Source organism: Myripristis murdjan, chromosome 1, assembly GCF_902150065.1.
Source record: "Myripristis murdjan chromosome 1, fMyrMur1.1, whole genome shotgun sequence".
Lineage (NCBI taxonomy): Eukaryota > Metazoa > Chordata > Actinopteri > Holocentriformes > Holocentridae > Myripristis > Myripristis murdjan.
This window is the reverse complement of record NC_043980.1, coordinates 10,733,406-10,751,183: the sequence shown is the minus strand read 5'-3', so window position 1 is coordinate 10,751,183 and position 17,778 is coordinate 10,733,406. Positions and strand designations below refer to the sequence as shown.

Here is a 17,778-nt window from a genome sequence, read left to right as displayed (position 1 = left end):
ACAATATACAGTATATGTCACATATGTGACCTTTTCCCTATTCTATGCTGATATGCTGACAGTGAGTGTGTTTTCACACACAACATATTCCAGATGCCAGCATGCATTACATATGAGGCCATATTTGGCTCTAGTTGTTCATTAATATTGTTATAATGTCCCTATCATGAATATTCATGTGTACATGAATATTCTGGATTCTATCAGGGAATTTGAATGTGCACAAAAAAACAGAAAAATAGAGAAAAATAATAACGGCAACAGAATAATCATAACATGCCCCTGTACCCCTGTTTGTATCCCAGCTACCAGGCTTCATATTATGAGCTTCTGAATGTGACCTTCTTTGCTCTGTTTGTTTTTACATGCACCACCTTATAGACAGATTATCGGAGCATCCTCAATAATATTTAACAATTAATGTGCATGTAAAACCCATACTAATGAAAAGATCAGAGGAACACACTGGTCCATGTCCACAGTGTTACAGTACATGCACATGGGTGGTGAGCATGTGCAGGCTTTGGAGAGCCAACTATCATTTAGAATGATGGTGGACTTTCTAAAAAACCAGTAGTCTCCATTGTATTTTAACCAAGAAGGTGTTTTTCAAAACTGTGTATTGGTAAAAGGGGTTGTTAAACATAAAGAAGAAGTGACTGGGTTTCTTTGGTAATGTTTTGATGTACAACAATTAATGTATAACATATATATGAAAGCAAATGATAGTAATTTTTTTTTTGTCTTGGACTTTTTATTGAGTAAATGTAAGACTTACGTTTCTAATGCTTGGCCCCTAACCCAACCCCTGTCCCTCTCCATCACTGCAAGGCCTTCCATATCACATCCATTCAAACAGGCCTATTATGTATTCCCAAAGGTCCATCTTTGCTACTGTATGTTCACTTAACCACATTACTGTACTCAATGTGTAGGCCTATGCTTTATTCAAAAAAGAAAAAAAAAACATGCACAAGGTGAGATTTAAATGGTGACAAACGGTACTCTAGTTTAACCCCATTTCTCTTGTCATTAACTACATTATACCATGGTGCTGTAAATCTCTATGGAACTTATATGCAGTTGTGAACTTCAGCTAGCAGAATAACCATGAGCAAAACACACAGCGACCTGGTCGTTAGGGGGCTGTCGATCTGTTGATCAGGTCTGATCAGATATCCAGTATATAACCTGTCCATAATGTGCATCTTAGAGGCCCTGCTTAAATTAAGGTTGTACAGATTAACATTTCAGATATGAAAGCAAACTGTCTTGATTTTCTGATTTTCTAGGGGTTTTTTGCGCACAGAAGCCTGTATTTCTCAAATGGTGGGAAAAAAAGAAGGATTTTATATCAATTTTGCCCACTAACCCCAAACTAATGGTCCAGGCCCACACTGTTCGTTCAATCCTATTGGTTGGTATCAACACTGACAAAGTGGTATTGGTGCATTGAAAATGTGAAACACCAGTTGAACAGTTGCTGCACAACCTGAGTGAAAAGCAGGGCTTTGGAGAAGATTTAAACACCTGGCAACATCTGCACGCTGTCCATTTAACACTGGTTATGAATGTCCAGAGGAGCTGAGTTGTTATCAGTGTTTGAGCAGCCCTCTGCAAACTGAGAAACAAACAACAAGCATTCAACAGCGATCACACTGCAGCAATACATGAAGTCTTTCACTGCTAGTTTGTTTGAGTATCTGTCAAGCACCTACCTTTAATGAAATATTGCTAAATAGATATTTTATGAACTGATCATTCATTATCCTTATGTTGCCTGCTTTCTATGTACAATGAAGCAAGTAGTTTTGGATGTGGGCCATATTCTGTGCTCACAGCAATGTTCAACCTACTCCATCGGTCATGGAGAAATGCACAATAAAAGTACTGTAGAAACCTCAAATTAACACCCTGTTTTTGTTTTTACTTGTTCGCAGTCTTAGAGATGAAGCATGCTGTTGAGTTTAAATAGTGCTACCTTAGTGAATAAATGGGTAAAACTAGTGTACTGCCTATTTTTAAGGGATTTTTTATACAGTTTGCTGCATGGAAACCAAATACTCTGCAGGATGAGCAGCTTTACTCCGGTATAGTTGTTGCATTTGCATTATTATCAGTGAATATAATTATCAGTGACATCAAACTCTTTCCTCTTGTTTTTGTCTTATCGATGAAATTTTAATTTCATTTGGATCTGCACTGGCAGGCTTCCCAGTAGCACAAACACAGTTAGTCTGCTGTTTAACACATCTCACTTTGTCATGTCTGTGCAGACAGCAAGAGGTCCAACTGATTTTACCTGTTTGGAAAAATCAGGTCTATACCCCCAAAGGCTTAAAAAAAATGACTTTCTGACACTGTGTGAACCCAATCTATTTTCATTCTTTTTTTAAATGATTTTAAAACATGTTATTTTCTGTAATTTGGCCCTCCCCCTTCCCAATCTCTCCTTTTGCATTGTCAAAAATGTCAGTGTTATATTGTGTAAGTGATGTTTGTGTATAAAATATTTGTAATCTGTAATGCAAAACTTCCATGAAAAATCTCATCCTTCTATATAGGCTGTACATATTAGTCAGCGCTTTGTTTGCACATTTTAAATGCATCTTATATTCTCAGGCTGCAGTTTCAGTTTTAACCTCGCTACACAATATGATTTATGAACCGTGTCTGGATGGATCATCTGAATGTCAAAAATGTGTGTATGAATGAGTCGCTTTAGAAACATCTACAGGTACACAGAGTTATTCCTCGACCAGCTGGGATGCCATGACAAAATGGCAAACACTTTTATATTTACCTTAAATTGTGCAAATAATGGAATCACATTCATGTACTACTTGAATCATGTATAATACTGTGAAAACTCATATCATTCCACTCTGTATAAAGTGTGATAAAATAAATGAAAACTCAGATTTTCAGTATTGGTGTTGATGGTCAAACTGCCTGTTGCACCAGCCGACTATAACCGACTGGTTTGTTTAGGACTCACTGTTCAGTATTATAAGAAAGAACAAACTTTAATCTCATTATTCATGTGGATTGATTAATGTGGCGTTAGATTACAGTCTTTGGCCTGTTTAGCAATTTCCTAAATAATGTCAAATTGAAAAAACAGACTTTAGAGCAACTCAGAAGCTTCGTTTTTCACACAGTGTATAATGTGGTCTTGAAATACACATATTCATTTTTCCACTTAGACGGAACTAGGCTAATGACTCCCATAGAGTTCAAGTCTTTATGCTAAGCTAACACAAAATAAATACACATACGAAAAAAACCACTGGATGTACAGAGGTGAAAATGGTATCAAACATCTTGTCTCAATCTGCGTAAGTCTGGAAAAGGGTATTTTGCCCAAAATGTTGGAGTATTCCTTTAACACCACTGACTACAGTCAATCTTATTATCAACTGACCTATACTGGCTTTTATCTCACTTGTCAAACAAAATTTATTTCTAAGTGTATTTCTTATGTTTCACTATGTATGGTGTACCTCAAGGCTCGATTCTTGGCCCACCACTGATTTCTTTCCATATGCTGTATATGTTACAGCTCATCTACAGGACTCCGTTAAACTAAACAACACCAGTAATTTTGCAGAATTACATGACTGTCTATTTCAACTACATTTAAAGGTTTGTCGTAGCTTACCAAGTTTGGCAAGTGACCAGAAAGTTTATACAACCACAGGAAAGCTCTGGTGACCGTTGGTTCAGTCTGCCTCCCTGTGGATAATGAGCTTCTTCACAAGACCTCAAAGAATTATTTTCAACAGTTTCGATCCCGGCCTGGTTTGCAGTGTCATCTGTTGGATGTTTGGCTGCGGCAAAGACACAGGCATCTCTGCAGCGGCACGTGGACCTCTGCCACGGTCGGAGCAATCCAACAGGGATTCAAGAGACACCTGAGGACAGGGAATAAACGAGATATCCACTACCTGTGTGTCTGCCACTCCACTTTTATGTCTGACAGCTGAAGACAATCCAATCACAGACACTATGTCGCTGTCTGGCCGTGTCTGTCTGACTGACTTGTCAGTCTGCAGTTCACCATGCCTGTCTGTCTGCCTGTCTGTCTGCCATTTCCACATGGTCACTAACAATAGCTATATACAACATGACAACACAACACCAGTCCTCAAACCTAATTTTGTGAACAGGCTACACCCCTGTCATCCAGCCAGCCCACAGTCTTTGGTGTTTTATTTTGTTATTTATTCATCTCATTACCATAGATGGCCAAGAGAGCAGATGAAAAAAAGAAACATTCATTGTCAGCTGTCCAGTGATGAGAAATATTTTTCGATAGCTACTCTTTCAGTACATTGGTCCAGGAATTCTGATGAAACCTCAGGGGGAAAAAAATATTGGTCAAAATCTGTGATGTACAAGATCCCCAAAGATGCAGTAGGAATCTTTTCACTGTGGCGGCTGTAATGGCAGGAACAAGTAAAAGCTTTAATTTTTCTCCCATCTAACAGGACAGGCTTGAGGATGACTATGTTGGTCAGTGTGTCTGTCTGTTTATTTAATATATCTCAAAATCTATCAGGTGGACTGCCATGACATTTGGTGAGCACATTCATGCCCCACAGAGGATTAACCCTGTCTATCAAAGTGAAAGTATGACCTTTTCTCTATCCCCAGTCTCACACCAAGATTGCCATATTTGGTGAGAACATTATCCATTTAGCAATTTGACCAAATAATATTGTGTCATTCATCACTACCCCACTTTTTCCCCAATAAATTTTGGAAGTCTCTAGGGAGCATATCCTTCCCTTTTCTCAGCTTCTCCATTTTACAAGAAGTATTTGTATTGAATTTAGCCATTCACATAATCTCCTATGCAAGCGGTTATTTCCCATTGTAGTTCACATAAACAATGACAGCAATATAAGTTCACTCAGGGCTTTTATTGTGAAGGGGCGGGACTAGGCGGATAGGAGGAGCGAGTCAAAACCCGGAAGCACGCAGCTGTCGAGATGTTGTGTAACGGCGGCGGTAGGGTGGTCTGTGCCTCCCAAGACAAAAGAAGTGTGTTTTAATTAGTTTCATTTGTTGATCGCCAGCTGAGGAGGCAGAATGGAGTCGGTAGAGTCGGCGGAAGTGGCCGGTTCGGGTCCAGATCCGGAAGTGCCGGCTAAAAGCCAACCGGCGGAGCTTTCTGCGGCGATGCGGGCGAAAATCGAGAGGAACCGCCAGCGAGCCTTAATGCTCCGGCAAGCCCGGCTGGCGAGCCGCCCTCTGGCCGCCGGAGAGGGCGCCACCTCGGCCAAAGTGTCCAAGACCATCGACTCCGGAGCCGGGTTCTTCATCGAGGAAGATGAGGACGGAGAGGAGGAAGAGGGCGTCCAGAAGAAGGTGGTGCATCAGCCAGGTGTGTGTGTGGGTGTGGGTGTGGGTGTGTGCGTGCGCGTGCGTGCACTTGTAAGTAAGTGAGGACCAGAATACATGGGGACATTTTTGTGGGTCCTCACAGCTACAAAGGCAAATTATGTCTTATTGGGTCAGATTAGGATTGAGATTAGAATTAGGGTTTGGCTAAATTTAGGGTTAGGGTTTTGTTTTAGGCATACACTGGGTAAGGAAATGCTGTAGAGGGCTGTAAAATGAATGGAGGTCAATATAATGTCCTCACAAAGATAGAAAGTCAAGTGTGTGTGTGTGTGTGTGTGTCAGTGATGACTGGAGTGTGAGGAACACACACCTGTGCGCTCTGAATTTGGCACCCAGGCCTTTGTGTTGTCTGCTGCTGCAGCCTGCAGACAGACATGCAGCTAGATCAGCTGATAGGGGCATTTAAAAATGTAGTTAAGGGTTTGAGGGCAAATTCTGTCTGAATTTGTAATTGTTTCCCTGGCCAGGCCCCCTTCCTCTTGTCTGTCTTTAAAGACAATGTGAAATGGCTCTCCAGGTTTGAAGCTTTAAAATGTGACAGTGATAGATAGATAGATAGATAGATTTTTATTGTCATTGCACAATCATATATGTATAATAATGCAACGAAATTACGGCTCAGTGATGTGTGGCCTATCAAACAAAAGGGTTTCTATTTTATATTTTATATTTTTCGCCCTGCATAAAGATACAGTTCTTCCCTCTCAGGTAAAAATGGCCTGTGCTCCTCATTTTTGTGATTAGCCTTACTTTTTCCTGACTCAGCCATGGCGATTCAGTTAGTAGTTAGTCTGGCTAACAAATATTTGCATCTGTGCAAGTATAATTGCATTTTGATTAATCAGAAATATGTTTTAAATGTGAAAAAAAAAACACAGAAAACCTTGAACACCGATAGAGCTGCCCCAAGTCACATCACTGAACTCTTAAATGTGCTTTTGTCTGTATAATGAGAGGTTTATGCACTATAATGTCACAGTAATATCCCTCTCTGTGTGTAATTACCTTTGGAAGAATGGGAGCTCTGCTGGCCCAACACCTCACGAAGACACTTTATGTTGGTTTTTCCTTTGTAGTCTCAGTGTGTGTGCATGCTGCTTATGGTCATTTAGACTGAGTAGTAGCTTGTGTGTGTGTGTCTGTCTGTGTGTGTGTGTGTTCTACCTCCAGCTCCGGTAATCGAGCCAGACTACCTGGTGTGTGACGACTGTGACAAACCCTTCATGGACTCTTATCTCAGCAACAGCTTTGACCTGTCTGTCTGCGACAAGTGCAGGTACACACACACACACACACACACACACACACACACACACACACACGTGCATCTCTGGACATCTTGTACACAATATATCCCATAACACATAATGCATCATCATCCTTGAGCCTGAAAACTGAACAATGTGACAAAGAAAGAAAGTAACAAAGTAATAAAACAAAGGAAATTAAATGAAAATGAAATAAGATAAATGTCATGCCAGTTTTGCTTTCTTCTGCTGTATTATCTTACTTGCCTGTCTGGTTAGTGACAATAGAGGGATCAGACACACTAAAACATTTTTTAGGCGATGATAAATTACATGTTTTTTGAGATAAAAGACAATAAGACAACACATTCCCTCCTCTTTAAAGTGAATGTGTTGAGCTGCTTTTGTTTCAGGCACTAAATCAAAAAATAGATGTAACTGGATGTTTTGTTGTTCAGCTCCATTCCCAGTTCATCTCTGCTCTCTCTGTCCAGTGCGTTGAATTTTCAAACTAGTGCGTTATTCAGAGTGGAACTGAAACCGGGGCACCGTCACGCTTTGACCCACATGACAAACATATTTTGTTTAACAAACATTATTTGATCTCATGTCCCCAAATGTTTCATCTCCTGTGATGCTCTTTCTTATTTTACCCATCTATGTGTAGTCACAGAACTGCTGTGTTCAATCAAGAATAGTTAATTGTTGTCGTTTACTCTATTCTATTCTATTCTATTCTGTTCTGGGGAAATGTAAAAAATCTTAAAAAGTCTTAAATTTGGTGTAATGAATTTTGCAAGTAACTCATTCATTTCCAGTGGATTTTGCATGTTCTCTGGTAATTTTTATTTCATTCTCTGCAGATTTAGGTGTTGCTTGATTCTCATCACGCGATGGAAAATAGAATAAACAGATTAACAGGCTGGTCGTCTTTTCCTGTCAGAGACAATGAGAAGCACAAGCTGGTGTCCCGCACCGAGGCCAAGCAGCACTACCTGCTGAAGGACTGCGACCTGGACAAGAGAGAGCCTCCACTCAAGTTCATCCTGAAGAAAAACCCCCACAACTCTCGCTGGGGAGACATGAAGCTCTACCTCAAACTGCAGGTACAGACTGGGAGAAAAGGGGGGGTGATGTCTGTTCCAGTGCCATTCTATTTCTGTGACTCCACCGTTCATGGATCAGTATGATTTCCTTGCAAAGGTATTCTGTGTACCTACATTATGTGTGTGTGTGCTGCAGGTGGAGAAGAGGTGTATGGAGGTGTGGGGCTCGGAGGAGGCTCTCGAGGAGGCCAGAGAAACGAGGGAGGAGAACAGAGAGGTGCAGAAACAGAAGCGCTTCAACAAGAAGGTCAAAGGTTGGTGTCCTGTTTGCTTCTTGTTTCTGCTGAAAACATCTCGACTTGATGCTCAAGCGCTGCCACAGTGGAGCCATGTGGAGAATCTCTCAACTGCAGCTTGAATTACTGATAGCTAGAATAACATCTCAGGTAGAATTTCCTCTAAATATAAAGCTTGATCTTATATTATGTTATTGATAAATTAATTGCTGGTGCAGGTGTCGTGAACTGGTCGTGCAGACAGTCAAACGAATGACGAATTAAGGACTGGACAAACTATAAATGTGTCCATGGTGTGTGTGTGTGTGTGTGTTCATGTGCCAGAGCTGCGCAGGGCGGTGCGAAGCAGCATGTGGACCAAAAACACCAGCGTTCACCAGCATCAGTACGGCCCCGAGGAGGTGGTCGACGCAGAGGAGGACCTCTACAAGAAAACCTGCACCACCTGTGGACATGAACTGACCTACGAGAAGATGTAGATTACACACACACACACACACACACACACACACTGGCTGTTACAGGCTTATTAAATTGTATCCATAATGCTGGATGAAGGTTTCTGTTGCTTCTGTGGGGAGCATCTGAGATCCAAACCCATCAAACTACCTCTAAATGGAAACCCTCAAGCAACTTGTTCCCCTGGATCTTGAAAGTTTTTTTTTTTTCGACACGCTCCCATTCATTCCAAATGTCTTTTTCTCCCTCATCTGTGCTTCTCCTCTCATTTTTTCTCTCCGTTCTCCTCATCACATCCCTAAGTCTTGTTTGTAAGCAACACAAAGGGGCCATACTCACTCTGTTGAACGCATTGATTTTTTCCTTTTTTGAACACAGTTGTAATTTCCATCTGAAATCCCAGCGCCACCCAAAAATGAGAGGTTTGTAGTGCTGATAACTTTACTCAGACTTACATTTTTAGCCACCAACACATCGCATTTCAGTCTAGTACTGTTGCTATAGTTTCTGTTCCTTGAACGTAGCTCAAGTAAGGATTTCCTAATATAAAAATTGTAGAAGGCACTTTATTGAAATTTGAAAATTGTATCTAGCGTCAAACCGGTGATTTTTGGGGTTGCAGTCAGTGACTCAACTGCAGGTTAGCCGAGCTTTGCTGCGTTTTAGAAACATGAATCATAAATAAAAGAATGGTTACTGTTGAGCTCTCTTTGTTTTTGTGGTGGACATACAACTCACAGTTTGTTTCCCAGAGGAATTCCTCTTTTCCTGTTTGCCCCTCCCCATTATTTCCTTCGTGTTAATATTTTGAATATCACATCTGTATTATTAATTTAAAGGTCAGCAAGGGTAGGACAAAACAGTCCTCAGTGCGATACCTACTATGACTCATCAAATTCACAACTTCTGTTATGATGTTTTCTGTCTCATTTGCATTTGTAGCATTACAATTAAATTCTCTTTAAAAAAATAAATAAATAAGTATAGTTTAATGCATAGGCTGCACTTCTAAAGAAACTCCTGGAGTGGATTAATTTATCAGTGTGTTTATCAGGGTTTGCTCTGGGGATGTGCTGTCACCAACACCTTTTTGTTTTGAATTTTTGTACAAAATCCATCATCCAAACATGTACAGCCATGTTGCTTGCCATGACATAATTTTATTCCATGTTGTGGCTATGGGTGGTTGCACCTGGTAGCAGTAAAGTTTTTGGGTGGTGTGCTGAAGGCTCCCGAGACCAACGCTCCTTCTCTTTTGTGTCATAACTGCGTAAATGTAAATATGGTGCCTCAAAATTGCTTGGAAATGGTGAAGACATGCAGTATCAGACAGTGGCAACCCTGAACTACTATTTTATGCTATTTAATATCAACAATGAGGAAATAAGCTTCATACCAACTTCATGATGATGGTGCTTGTATCACAGTGTACGTTTGTGTGAACAGGAACAACTTGATGTGATTTCCTGGAATGACAATATAAAAATGTTTTTATCTTTGTAATAGAAGTTTTGTGTGTATATTCTCACTGTTTGACTCTGTCTTCCTGACTTTATTTGCCCTGAGAAAAGGCACGACTCTGGAAAAAAAAAAAGTTAAACACATAGCATTTAACTTTTAACACATTTTCATTTTAGCAGCCGAGCTTCTTTGTGTATTTTGAATGTAAGAGTCAGACCTATAGCCCAGCAAACTGAAAGATATTAGCAATTTAATCCATCAAATCCACCATCCCAAGCAGTTCAAACGTTTTTGTTGACATTCTCCAATTTGGCATCACCAAGCTGGTTTCCCTGAGCTTAAATATTTGACACCAGTGCTGAAGAGCCTCTCCACTGGAGCCCTCGAGGGGAGTGCAGTCACATCTGCAGGCCCCGCCAATCAAAAGAATTAACATTCTAATTAATAGAAGTGCAGAGCCTTTGGGGCGCCTGGTGGCTTACCCCGGATAAGAGAGCACACCATGTACCAGGGCTCAAATCCAACCTCAGGTCCCTTGCTGCATGTCATCTCAGCTGACCCCAGGGGCTCAATACTGACAAACAGAATAATACTTGACCAATGTTGCTCATGTAACTAAAAGCTCACTAAAAATAGATGAACCAAGACAGAAGAGATGACAGCTAAAACTCATCTGCCAAACCCAACACTGCTGTTGCCTTTTCATCCTGAAGAGCACTTCTACAAACCTGATTTAAGGGGAAAATAAAATCAAGTCTTTGGAGATCTCACTGTCAAGAGTACAGGGCCACAAACACCATGGGTATCACAAAAATATTTTATTTAGAAATGCAACATTCATCTGAAACACACATCCTTGACAGAGCAAGATATTAAAATTTAAATGTTTTCTCGGCTTCAGAGGTCTGGAAGACAAATGCATCATCTGTGGTATCCACCTTCAGTTCCTTGATTTCATCCTGAAAGAAAGCCAAATTAAAAATCACCTTTACATGCTGTTGTGCACAAAGTAAAATATAACAGATTTAGTATAACGAATCATAACTTCAGAATTTGGACCCTGAAAGACCCAAAATAAATTCAGCCACTCACATCATTGAAGAACTTTTCTATGAGATTATGTGCAGCCTGATACACCATCTCATTGTCATGGTTCTGCAGCATCTCAATTCGGTCCAAACCTCCCAATTCTTCCACCAACAGACAAAGTTTCTCCGTCTCACCCAGCTTCTCTGCTGCCTGGATGAGGGCACCACATGCAGCACTAATGTTAGCATCACACAACTCAGTGGTCTGCAGTTTACGGTCTCTGGTCATCTGCATACTTTGTTTTGCAACATATTGGAGAGATTGAGACTGTCAAAACTAGTCGAAATGCAACATTAGACTCCCTGGCACAGTTCAGATACAGACTAGCTTACAGGGTCTACGAGTAATCTGGAGAAACCTCACCATGAAGATGTTGTTGATGGCATCCAGGATCACCAGGATGGTTTTGGCATCTTTGACCTGCAGCAGGTTGATGATGGCCTCCAGTGCTCCACCCTGCACCAGCTGGACCACCTGCTCCACAGTGCCCCCGCTGGTGAAGTTTGTGACTGCCCACACTGCCTCCCTCTGAGTCTTGAAGTCTCCCTGAGAGACAGTCGATAACATGGATTATTCCACTTCTGTCTCATTTCTGTCAGTCAAATTCAAACTCAGATCCATGCAATTTATTCATTAGACAAAGTTCAGTCTTAAAAACACTGATGAAATGCTTTAAAGGCAACATTTTTAGTACAATCCATAGATCTGAGGGCCAATGCTTTTCAACTGTACATTCTGAAATATACCATCTGAGTTGAGAACAAGCTTCTTAGACATGTAAACCTCACGTAACATTTCTTAATAACCCAAGTCTAATGTAACCGCTGTACTCACATTCCTGAGTAGCTCTACCAGTGGAGGCAGCAGGCCACAGGTGATGACCTGTTGGATTTGCTTACAGGGTCCTGCTGCAATGTTGGACAAGGCCCACGCTGCTTCCTTCTGCACGCTGGCCTTGGGGTGCCTCATCACCTGAGGCAGGACTGACAGGACGCCAGCATCAATCACCATCTGGGTCTGCAGGTCTGAGCCACTCACGATGTTCCCGATGGAGCGAAGAGCTGGGGTCTGGAGGTTTAGAGACCAAGTTCAGAGTAGTTAGCTTTAGGCTAGGGCCACACAGGGGAATTTTTGGACAATTCACAACAGATTTGCCTGGCCTGACAATCAGGAGGGCAAACTACATTTAGGAGGCTGATCAGGTTTTACAGATTCATCAAGAGCCAGTGAGAGAATCTGTATGACCTTAAGACTTGGATTCAAATCTAGGCTGCATGATTAGGTCTGTTTGAAAACCCCTCAAATTAAAAGCAATCTCCCTCTTATCACAACACTCCAGTTGGGTGAAATCTGGAGAAGTTTTACCAGCACACTGAGCTCCTCGTGGCCCATGAGCGCCACAAGACGAGGGACAATGCCGGTTCTCACTATAACGTCAATGCGTTCATTGGAGCCATCTGTGAGGTAGGAGATGGCCCAGCATGCATCAGACAGGATGTCCTTATCACTGAGGTGGAGCAACTGGATCAGAGAGGGCAGCATCTGATGAAAATGATAAAGTTTCAATAAGTCAACATGCTGGCATTAGTGGACAACTTAATGTTACCAAAGCTATCTGTGGCACTGGGTCTCAACCTTTTTGGCTGCAGGCAAAAAAGAAATGCCTATGATCCAAGTTTAGCCGATTGAAGATTTGAGGGGGACAGTTCATTATTCAGGAGCAACACCAGAACTGGTATAATCCAACGATAACCAAGATGTTAAACTCTTGGAGGGTCGAAAGCACCCAGGTTTAAAGACCCTATGAAATGGGCTTACTTTCTATTTGATCTAGTTCCTGTTGAAAAAGGATGTTTAGGAAGGACAGTCTGCAGGGAAGGGTCGTTCACAAGTGCAAACCAATAGGATCTCCATTTGGGAGATACAATTTTACTTGAAGTTTGGATGAGAAGATGCTTACAGATCTGTGATGTTTTATTGGTTGAAATTTACACGCACTACTGCAGGGTGATTTCACCATTTAAAAAAAAAAAACGGAGTCATGCGAGGTCATTTCATGGGGACTTTGTTCCTTTACCTGCTGGACTGCAGACACAGCTGGAAATGGGTTCTTGTTGCGGCACAAGTTAGACAGTGTCCATGTCAGGTTGCGCAAGTAACCCACCTGGATGAAATGAAAGTAACACGATTAGAGTAAAATGTCCATTGAGGTCAGTCATAATTTTAGTTGATACATCCAAGCACATGGTCAGCTTTGTAACAGAGACTGGTAACAGGCTTTTCCTGGAAGGTTCCCACATGCTTGAATATTTTGATAACCCTGCACCCCAAGCTGCAGAGGCCTGGCAATGTATAGATGTCAAGTGCAGACATGACTGAAAACCATATTGGGGCAGTTTGAGTAGGCCTAAATGGACCAAGTTAATTAAGTTCACTGTTTAATTGCTTCAATATCAACTGTTGACCAATTTTCCCCCTCACACAAACTGCTGTTTTGAATAAACTGGAGGACTGGACCACTAAAGTTTGGTTGCAACTCACTGGTGTTTCCGGTGTGATACGAGCCAGCAGGGCAGGGATGACATGGCAGTCGATCAGAGCATCTCTGTACGCTGGACCATCACCTGGTGAAGAAGTTTCTTAAATACTGTGATTCAAGAGTGAGCGTTTCATCCTAGGAAGGCCAAGCTAATTGATTTGTGACCACTAACTGATGCATGACAGCTAAGAATTATGAAACCTGTGCCCATTTACAAACAGAACTTTAATCATGCATGCACATAAGAGATTATTCAAGGGTCAGTATCACCTGATAAGCTTTAAATTCCTTGAGCACAAATAGTGACTGAATTTAAACTTCAGTGATGTGAAACCTTCACACAGAAGAACTAATGCACCTCACTTTCAGCGAGAGACATTTTCATGTTTTTTAATTCATGGCATTATACTCAGTGGAATGTCAAGTGAGTATCCATCTATTAAAAAAAGTTCAGGCCAAGTACCTCAATATCCAGCAGGAAGGCAACTTTTACAAATTTGCAGTATGGGACATCCCATGCTTGGCACTTACAATATGACCAGCCAGTTTAAGCTATCCTTTACCCAAAACAAATCTCATTTCCATTCTTCCTCTGTCATCTTCTTGTGGTCTATTGTGTTCATTGTCAATCATGTAAAAATTTTATTTAAAAAAAAAAAAAAAGTATGCCACTATATTGATTCGCCCATCAGTATTTTACCTGCAATGTTCCCTAGGGCCCAGACTGCCTGCTCACTGATGTGCAACAAAGGTGAGGCCAGCAAGGAGATGAAAGCTGGAACTGCCCCATGCTCCACCACCTTTAAAAATAAATAAATAAAAATAAACAGACAAGTTGTGTTGAGCCTGACACTCAAACCTAACTTTGGGTTTCAAGTTTTTAAGGTTTCATTGACTCTGAAAGTTAAATGGTGGCATTATACCACTCATGTTTCATAGACAAGCCATAGATCTACTTCATATCAGCAGCCTTATTCACCTGCTGTGTGTGCCAGGACGTCCCAGAGGCGATGTTGGTGAGGGCCCAGGCGGCTTCAAACTGCAGAGTTGGCTCGTCGTCCATACCCAGGAACTCCACGAAGCGGGACAGCAGCCCTGCATCGATGATCTCCTTCAGAGGAGGGTTACGCTCCCGAGACAGCAGCTTCCTGAGGAGAGGCAGGAGCAGTCTGAGTCACTGCAGTTTTGTCATGTTTGAGGATGTTCAGTTTGGTTCTCTTTTATGTTCACAATTCATTTGTGCCCATTCAAATTCTGCCAAGTGAGAATGTTTGATAAAGACACCATGAGGACTCAGTTTCATCTTAGTATTTATTAATGTTGAGAAATGAGGCACAAAAGAACCATCATTACATTTCTCCCATCAGGTGTCAATCCCTTGGGACGCTTTCATTAACAGGAATAAACTGAATAAATTACAGCAGCTCACCTGGCAGCCTGGCAACCACGAGTCTGAGACTCCCTGGAGTCGCTGTTCACTTCTTTAATTATATCCTCGATGGTCAGGGAGTTCACCTATTTAACAGAAGGAGGTGTAAGGTACAGGTTGGACAGTTCTGACTAAACTGCGGGAAATTAATTGTGAACCTTCTCATCGAGGACGTGGTCAGGCGAGAGGGCCTCCTCATCCGGCAGAGAGGACAGAGTGATGTTCCTCCTCTTCAGAAAGTTTTCGTCCTTGTGGGCTTTACGCAGCTCCACGCACTCGTTGATCCTCTTGTCACGAAGTTTCTGCAAAGATGGGAAACACAACGTAATGGACACACCGTGCGCAACAGGCTTACCAAACGTCATGTCAACTTACCGCTGGATCTTTGCCCTTGTTTTTGAATTTGGAGATGCGGTCATCAGCGACGTTCTTGGTGGGCATGGTGGACCTCGAGGTGGACGCGTAAAAACTCCTTGACTGAACCTGCAACACACTAGAAAAAAAATCTACTGAGGGAGTTTAAATATCATGCCCATTCTCATTCAGGTGAATCTGGTTTAGAGTGATTTCTGTAACGCCCCCATTGGCTACCACTGAATCACGTGCACCCGTGCGCGCTTCAATCAACCAACCAGCAAAGAGCATTAATTGGCTTTGGCAATTTATTGGCTTTGGCGCACTCACCTTGCAGAAACCACAAGTTTTATTGTTATAATAGACCTTAAAGATGAGGCAAGAACATCACTGAGACCATGAAATAATAAAAGCACTAACAATAATAATACCAACAACAATGTCTCCATGCAAGCTGAGAGTTAGTAATTACTCATTACATAGGAAATGTTATCAGACACACACATCTGGACAAATGGCAAATGCACAGAATAATTTAAAACAATCAAAACAAAATCCTTTAAGAAATATCTAAAGAGGTAATAATATACACTAATTTACTAAACACACTGTGGTTCATTAACTTGATGCATCAGAATCCAACAATAAACCACTCAGTGAGTCAGTGAGTCAATCAGTGTCACAGCTGATGTGAACACAACTTTATCAGACGTAATATTTACAGTGGCTCTGATGAGAAACAAACAAAAGGGTTGATATTGTTTGTATCAGTTTGTATTACTGTATCTGCAAATGCCATGTAGCATCTCTGACAGTAGATGGCAGCATAATATAGCTGGAGCAGTGTGTGTGTGTGTATCACCAACCTCCACTTACTGATCATAAGGCGAACAATCATCATTATGAACAAAAATGTATTCTATCTCTGCTCTTGTTCTTTTTCTTCCTTTGAATTTATTAAATTTAACATTAAATCCATAGCATTGAGCTTATGCTATGAGTTTATATCATGAAGACTAGAAAGACAGTCAACTCTTCTCCTTAAAAAAAAAAAAATTGATAACTTTGGTAGGTGAGGGAAGTGCTGAGAAAGGCGATGATAAACAGATAAAGTGAGCGAGAGATAAAGGGAGAGAGATGGAGAGGGAGAAAAGAGATGGAGAGTCGTGTTCCTCTCCAGCAGTCAGGAAGGGCTGAACAATAACCGCTGAACTGGAGGTTTCCCCCGGCTGAGTTACAATCATTTCCTCTTGATAACACATGCGCACACACACACACACACACACACAGAGAGAGAGAGAGAGAGAGAGAGAGAGAAAGAGGCCCTGTAATGCACAAAAATGTCAAACCCGAGTGTGAGCATTCAGGCTCATACAAAAACACGACTGTACATACACACCTCCTCTAACCTCGACAGCAGGTTGTGACCTTTTTGATGGTTATTTCCCCAAACGCAGCACTTCTCACACCCCAACGTGAGAAACCTGCCTCGCACACACACACACACACACACACACACTTTGAGTTACATCTTTATTTATTCAGTGGAGGGCTTCATTGGGTTACACCTGCTCTTTGTCAGCTTCCTCCTGTTTTATCTCCATACATGTGCACACACATGACCACAGTCATTAAACAACTGGGGGGGCAGTTGGGAGTTTAGTGCCTTGCTCAAGGGCACGCTGACCATAGCTATTGATTTAGAGGAGCGTGTTGCTCTGAATTTGCCAGCAGGACAAGGATCATCTCAAGGTGAAGAGCATCAGAGGAGAAGAAAGCAGAGGGAAGAATAAAAAAGGCTCAGTGCGTTTTTAGTGCTTTCCTTCTGACGCCGGTGGATAAACAAGACAGATGGACGATTTGATTCGCTCTCATGTTCTCTGGCTATGTTTTATTAAGGAGAGGTCAGGGTGTCCTTGAGAAGAAAGCCACGTCTAAATATGGGGTCAGCTGGCTGTAAGCCTTTAAAAAGGGTAGTTTTATGGGATTGTTGCTTTATTAGATACAGAAGAGAGAGAGATGGGAAAGATGAGAGTGAGAGAGAGAGAGAGAGAGAGAGAGAGAGAAGGAAAGACACCTTCCACAAATTGCAAAAAAGCTCCTTCTTAAGCATCTTAATGTCTCCATTTTAACAAAACATGTCGTATTATCCACTCAGTGTCTCTTTATCAGCTCCACCTGTACAGTTCAATGCAATTCAATACAACAGCTCTGCCATAAATCCTACCTTTTAGGAAAGCTCATAATGTTCAGTTTTCATTGACATCATGGAGAATGTGTAAATTTAATTCTGTGTTTATTATTGAGGCTGTAGTTTGCAGAGGTCTTGTATTGAACTACATTAAAGTGAGAGGTGTTTCTAATTTTTTGTCCTCCCTATTTATATACAATGAGGGGGACAGAATAGTGGAAACAGCTCTCAATAAAACGCAGTCCAGTCCAACAGCAG

General features: G+C 41.5%; 2 protein-coding genes across 2 annotated transcripts; one reads left to right on the top strand and one right to left on the bottom strand.

Annotated features, from left to right (window-relative positions):
* Window positions 1-4,972: 4,972 nt before the first annotated feature.
* On the top strand, window positions 4,973-9,965 carry xpa (xeroderma pigmentosum, complementation group A). The gene is made up of 5 exons (XM_030063875.1): window positions 4,973-5,389; window positions 6,580-6,685; window positions 7,600-7,762; window positions 7,899-8,016; window positions 8,323-9,965. The coding sequence occupies exons 1-5, from the start codon at window positions 5,095-5,097 to the stop codon at window positions 8,475-8,477; spliced, it is 837 nt and encodes a 278-aa protein (XP_029919735.1). The 5' UTR covers window positions 4,973-5,094; the 3' UTR covers window positions 8,478-9,965.
* A 751-nt stretch (window positions 9,966-10,716) lies between these two features.
* On the bottom strand, window positions 10,717-15,511 carry kpna7 (karyopherin alpha 7 (importin alpha 8)). The gene is made up of 12 exons (XM_030064784.1): window positions 15,351-15,511; window positions 15,134-15,277; window positions 14,976-15,061; window positions 14,526-14,694; window positions 14,247-14,346; window positions 13,549-13,631; window positions 13,085-13,171; window positions 12,373-12,549; window positions 11,842-12,075; window positions 11,371-11,553; window positions 11,011-11,157; window positions 10,717-10,877 (listed from the first exon to the last, which is right to left on the bottom strand). The coding sequence occupies exons 1-12, from the start codon at window positions 15,414-15,416 to the stop codon at window positions 10,791-10,793; spliced, it is 1,563 nt and encodes a 520-aa protein (XP_029920644.1). The 5' UTR covers window positions 15,417-15,511; the 3' UTR covers window positions 10,717-10,790.
* Between the last annotated feature and the right edge of the window lie 2,267 nt (window positions 15,512-17,778).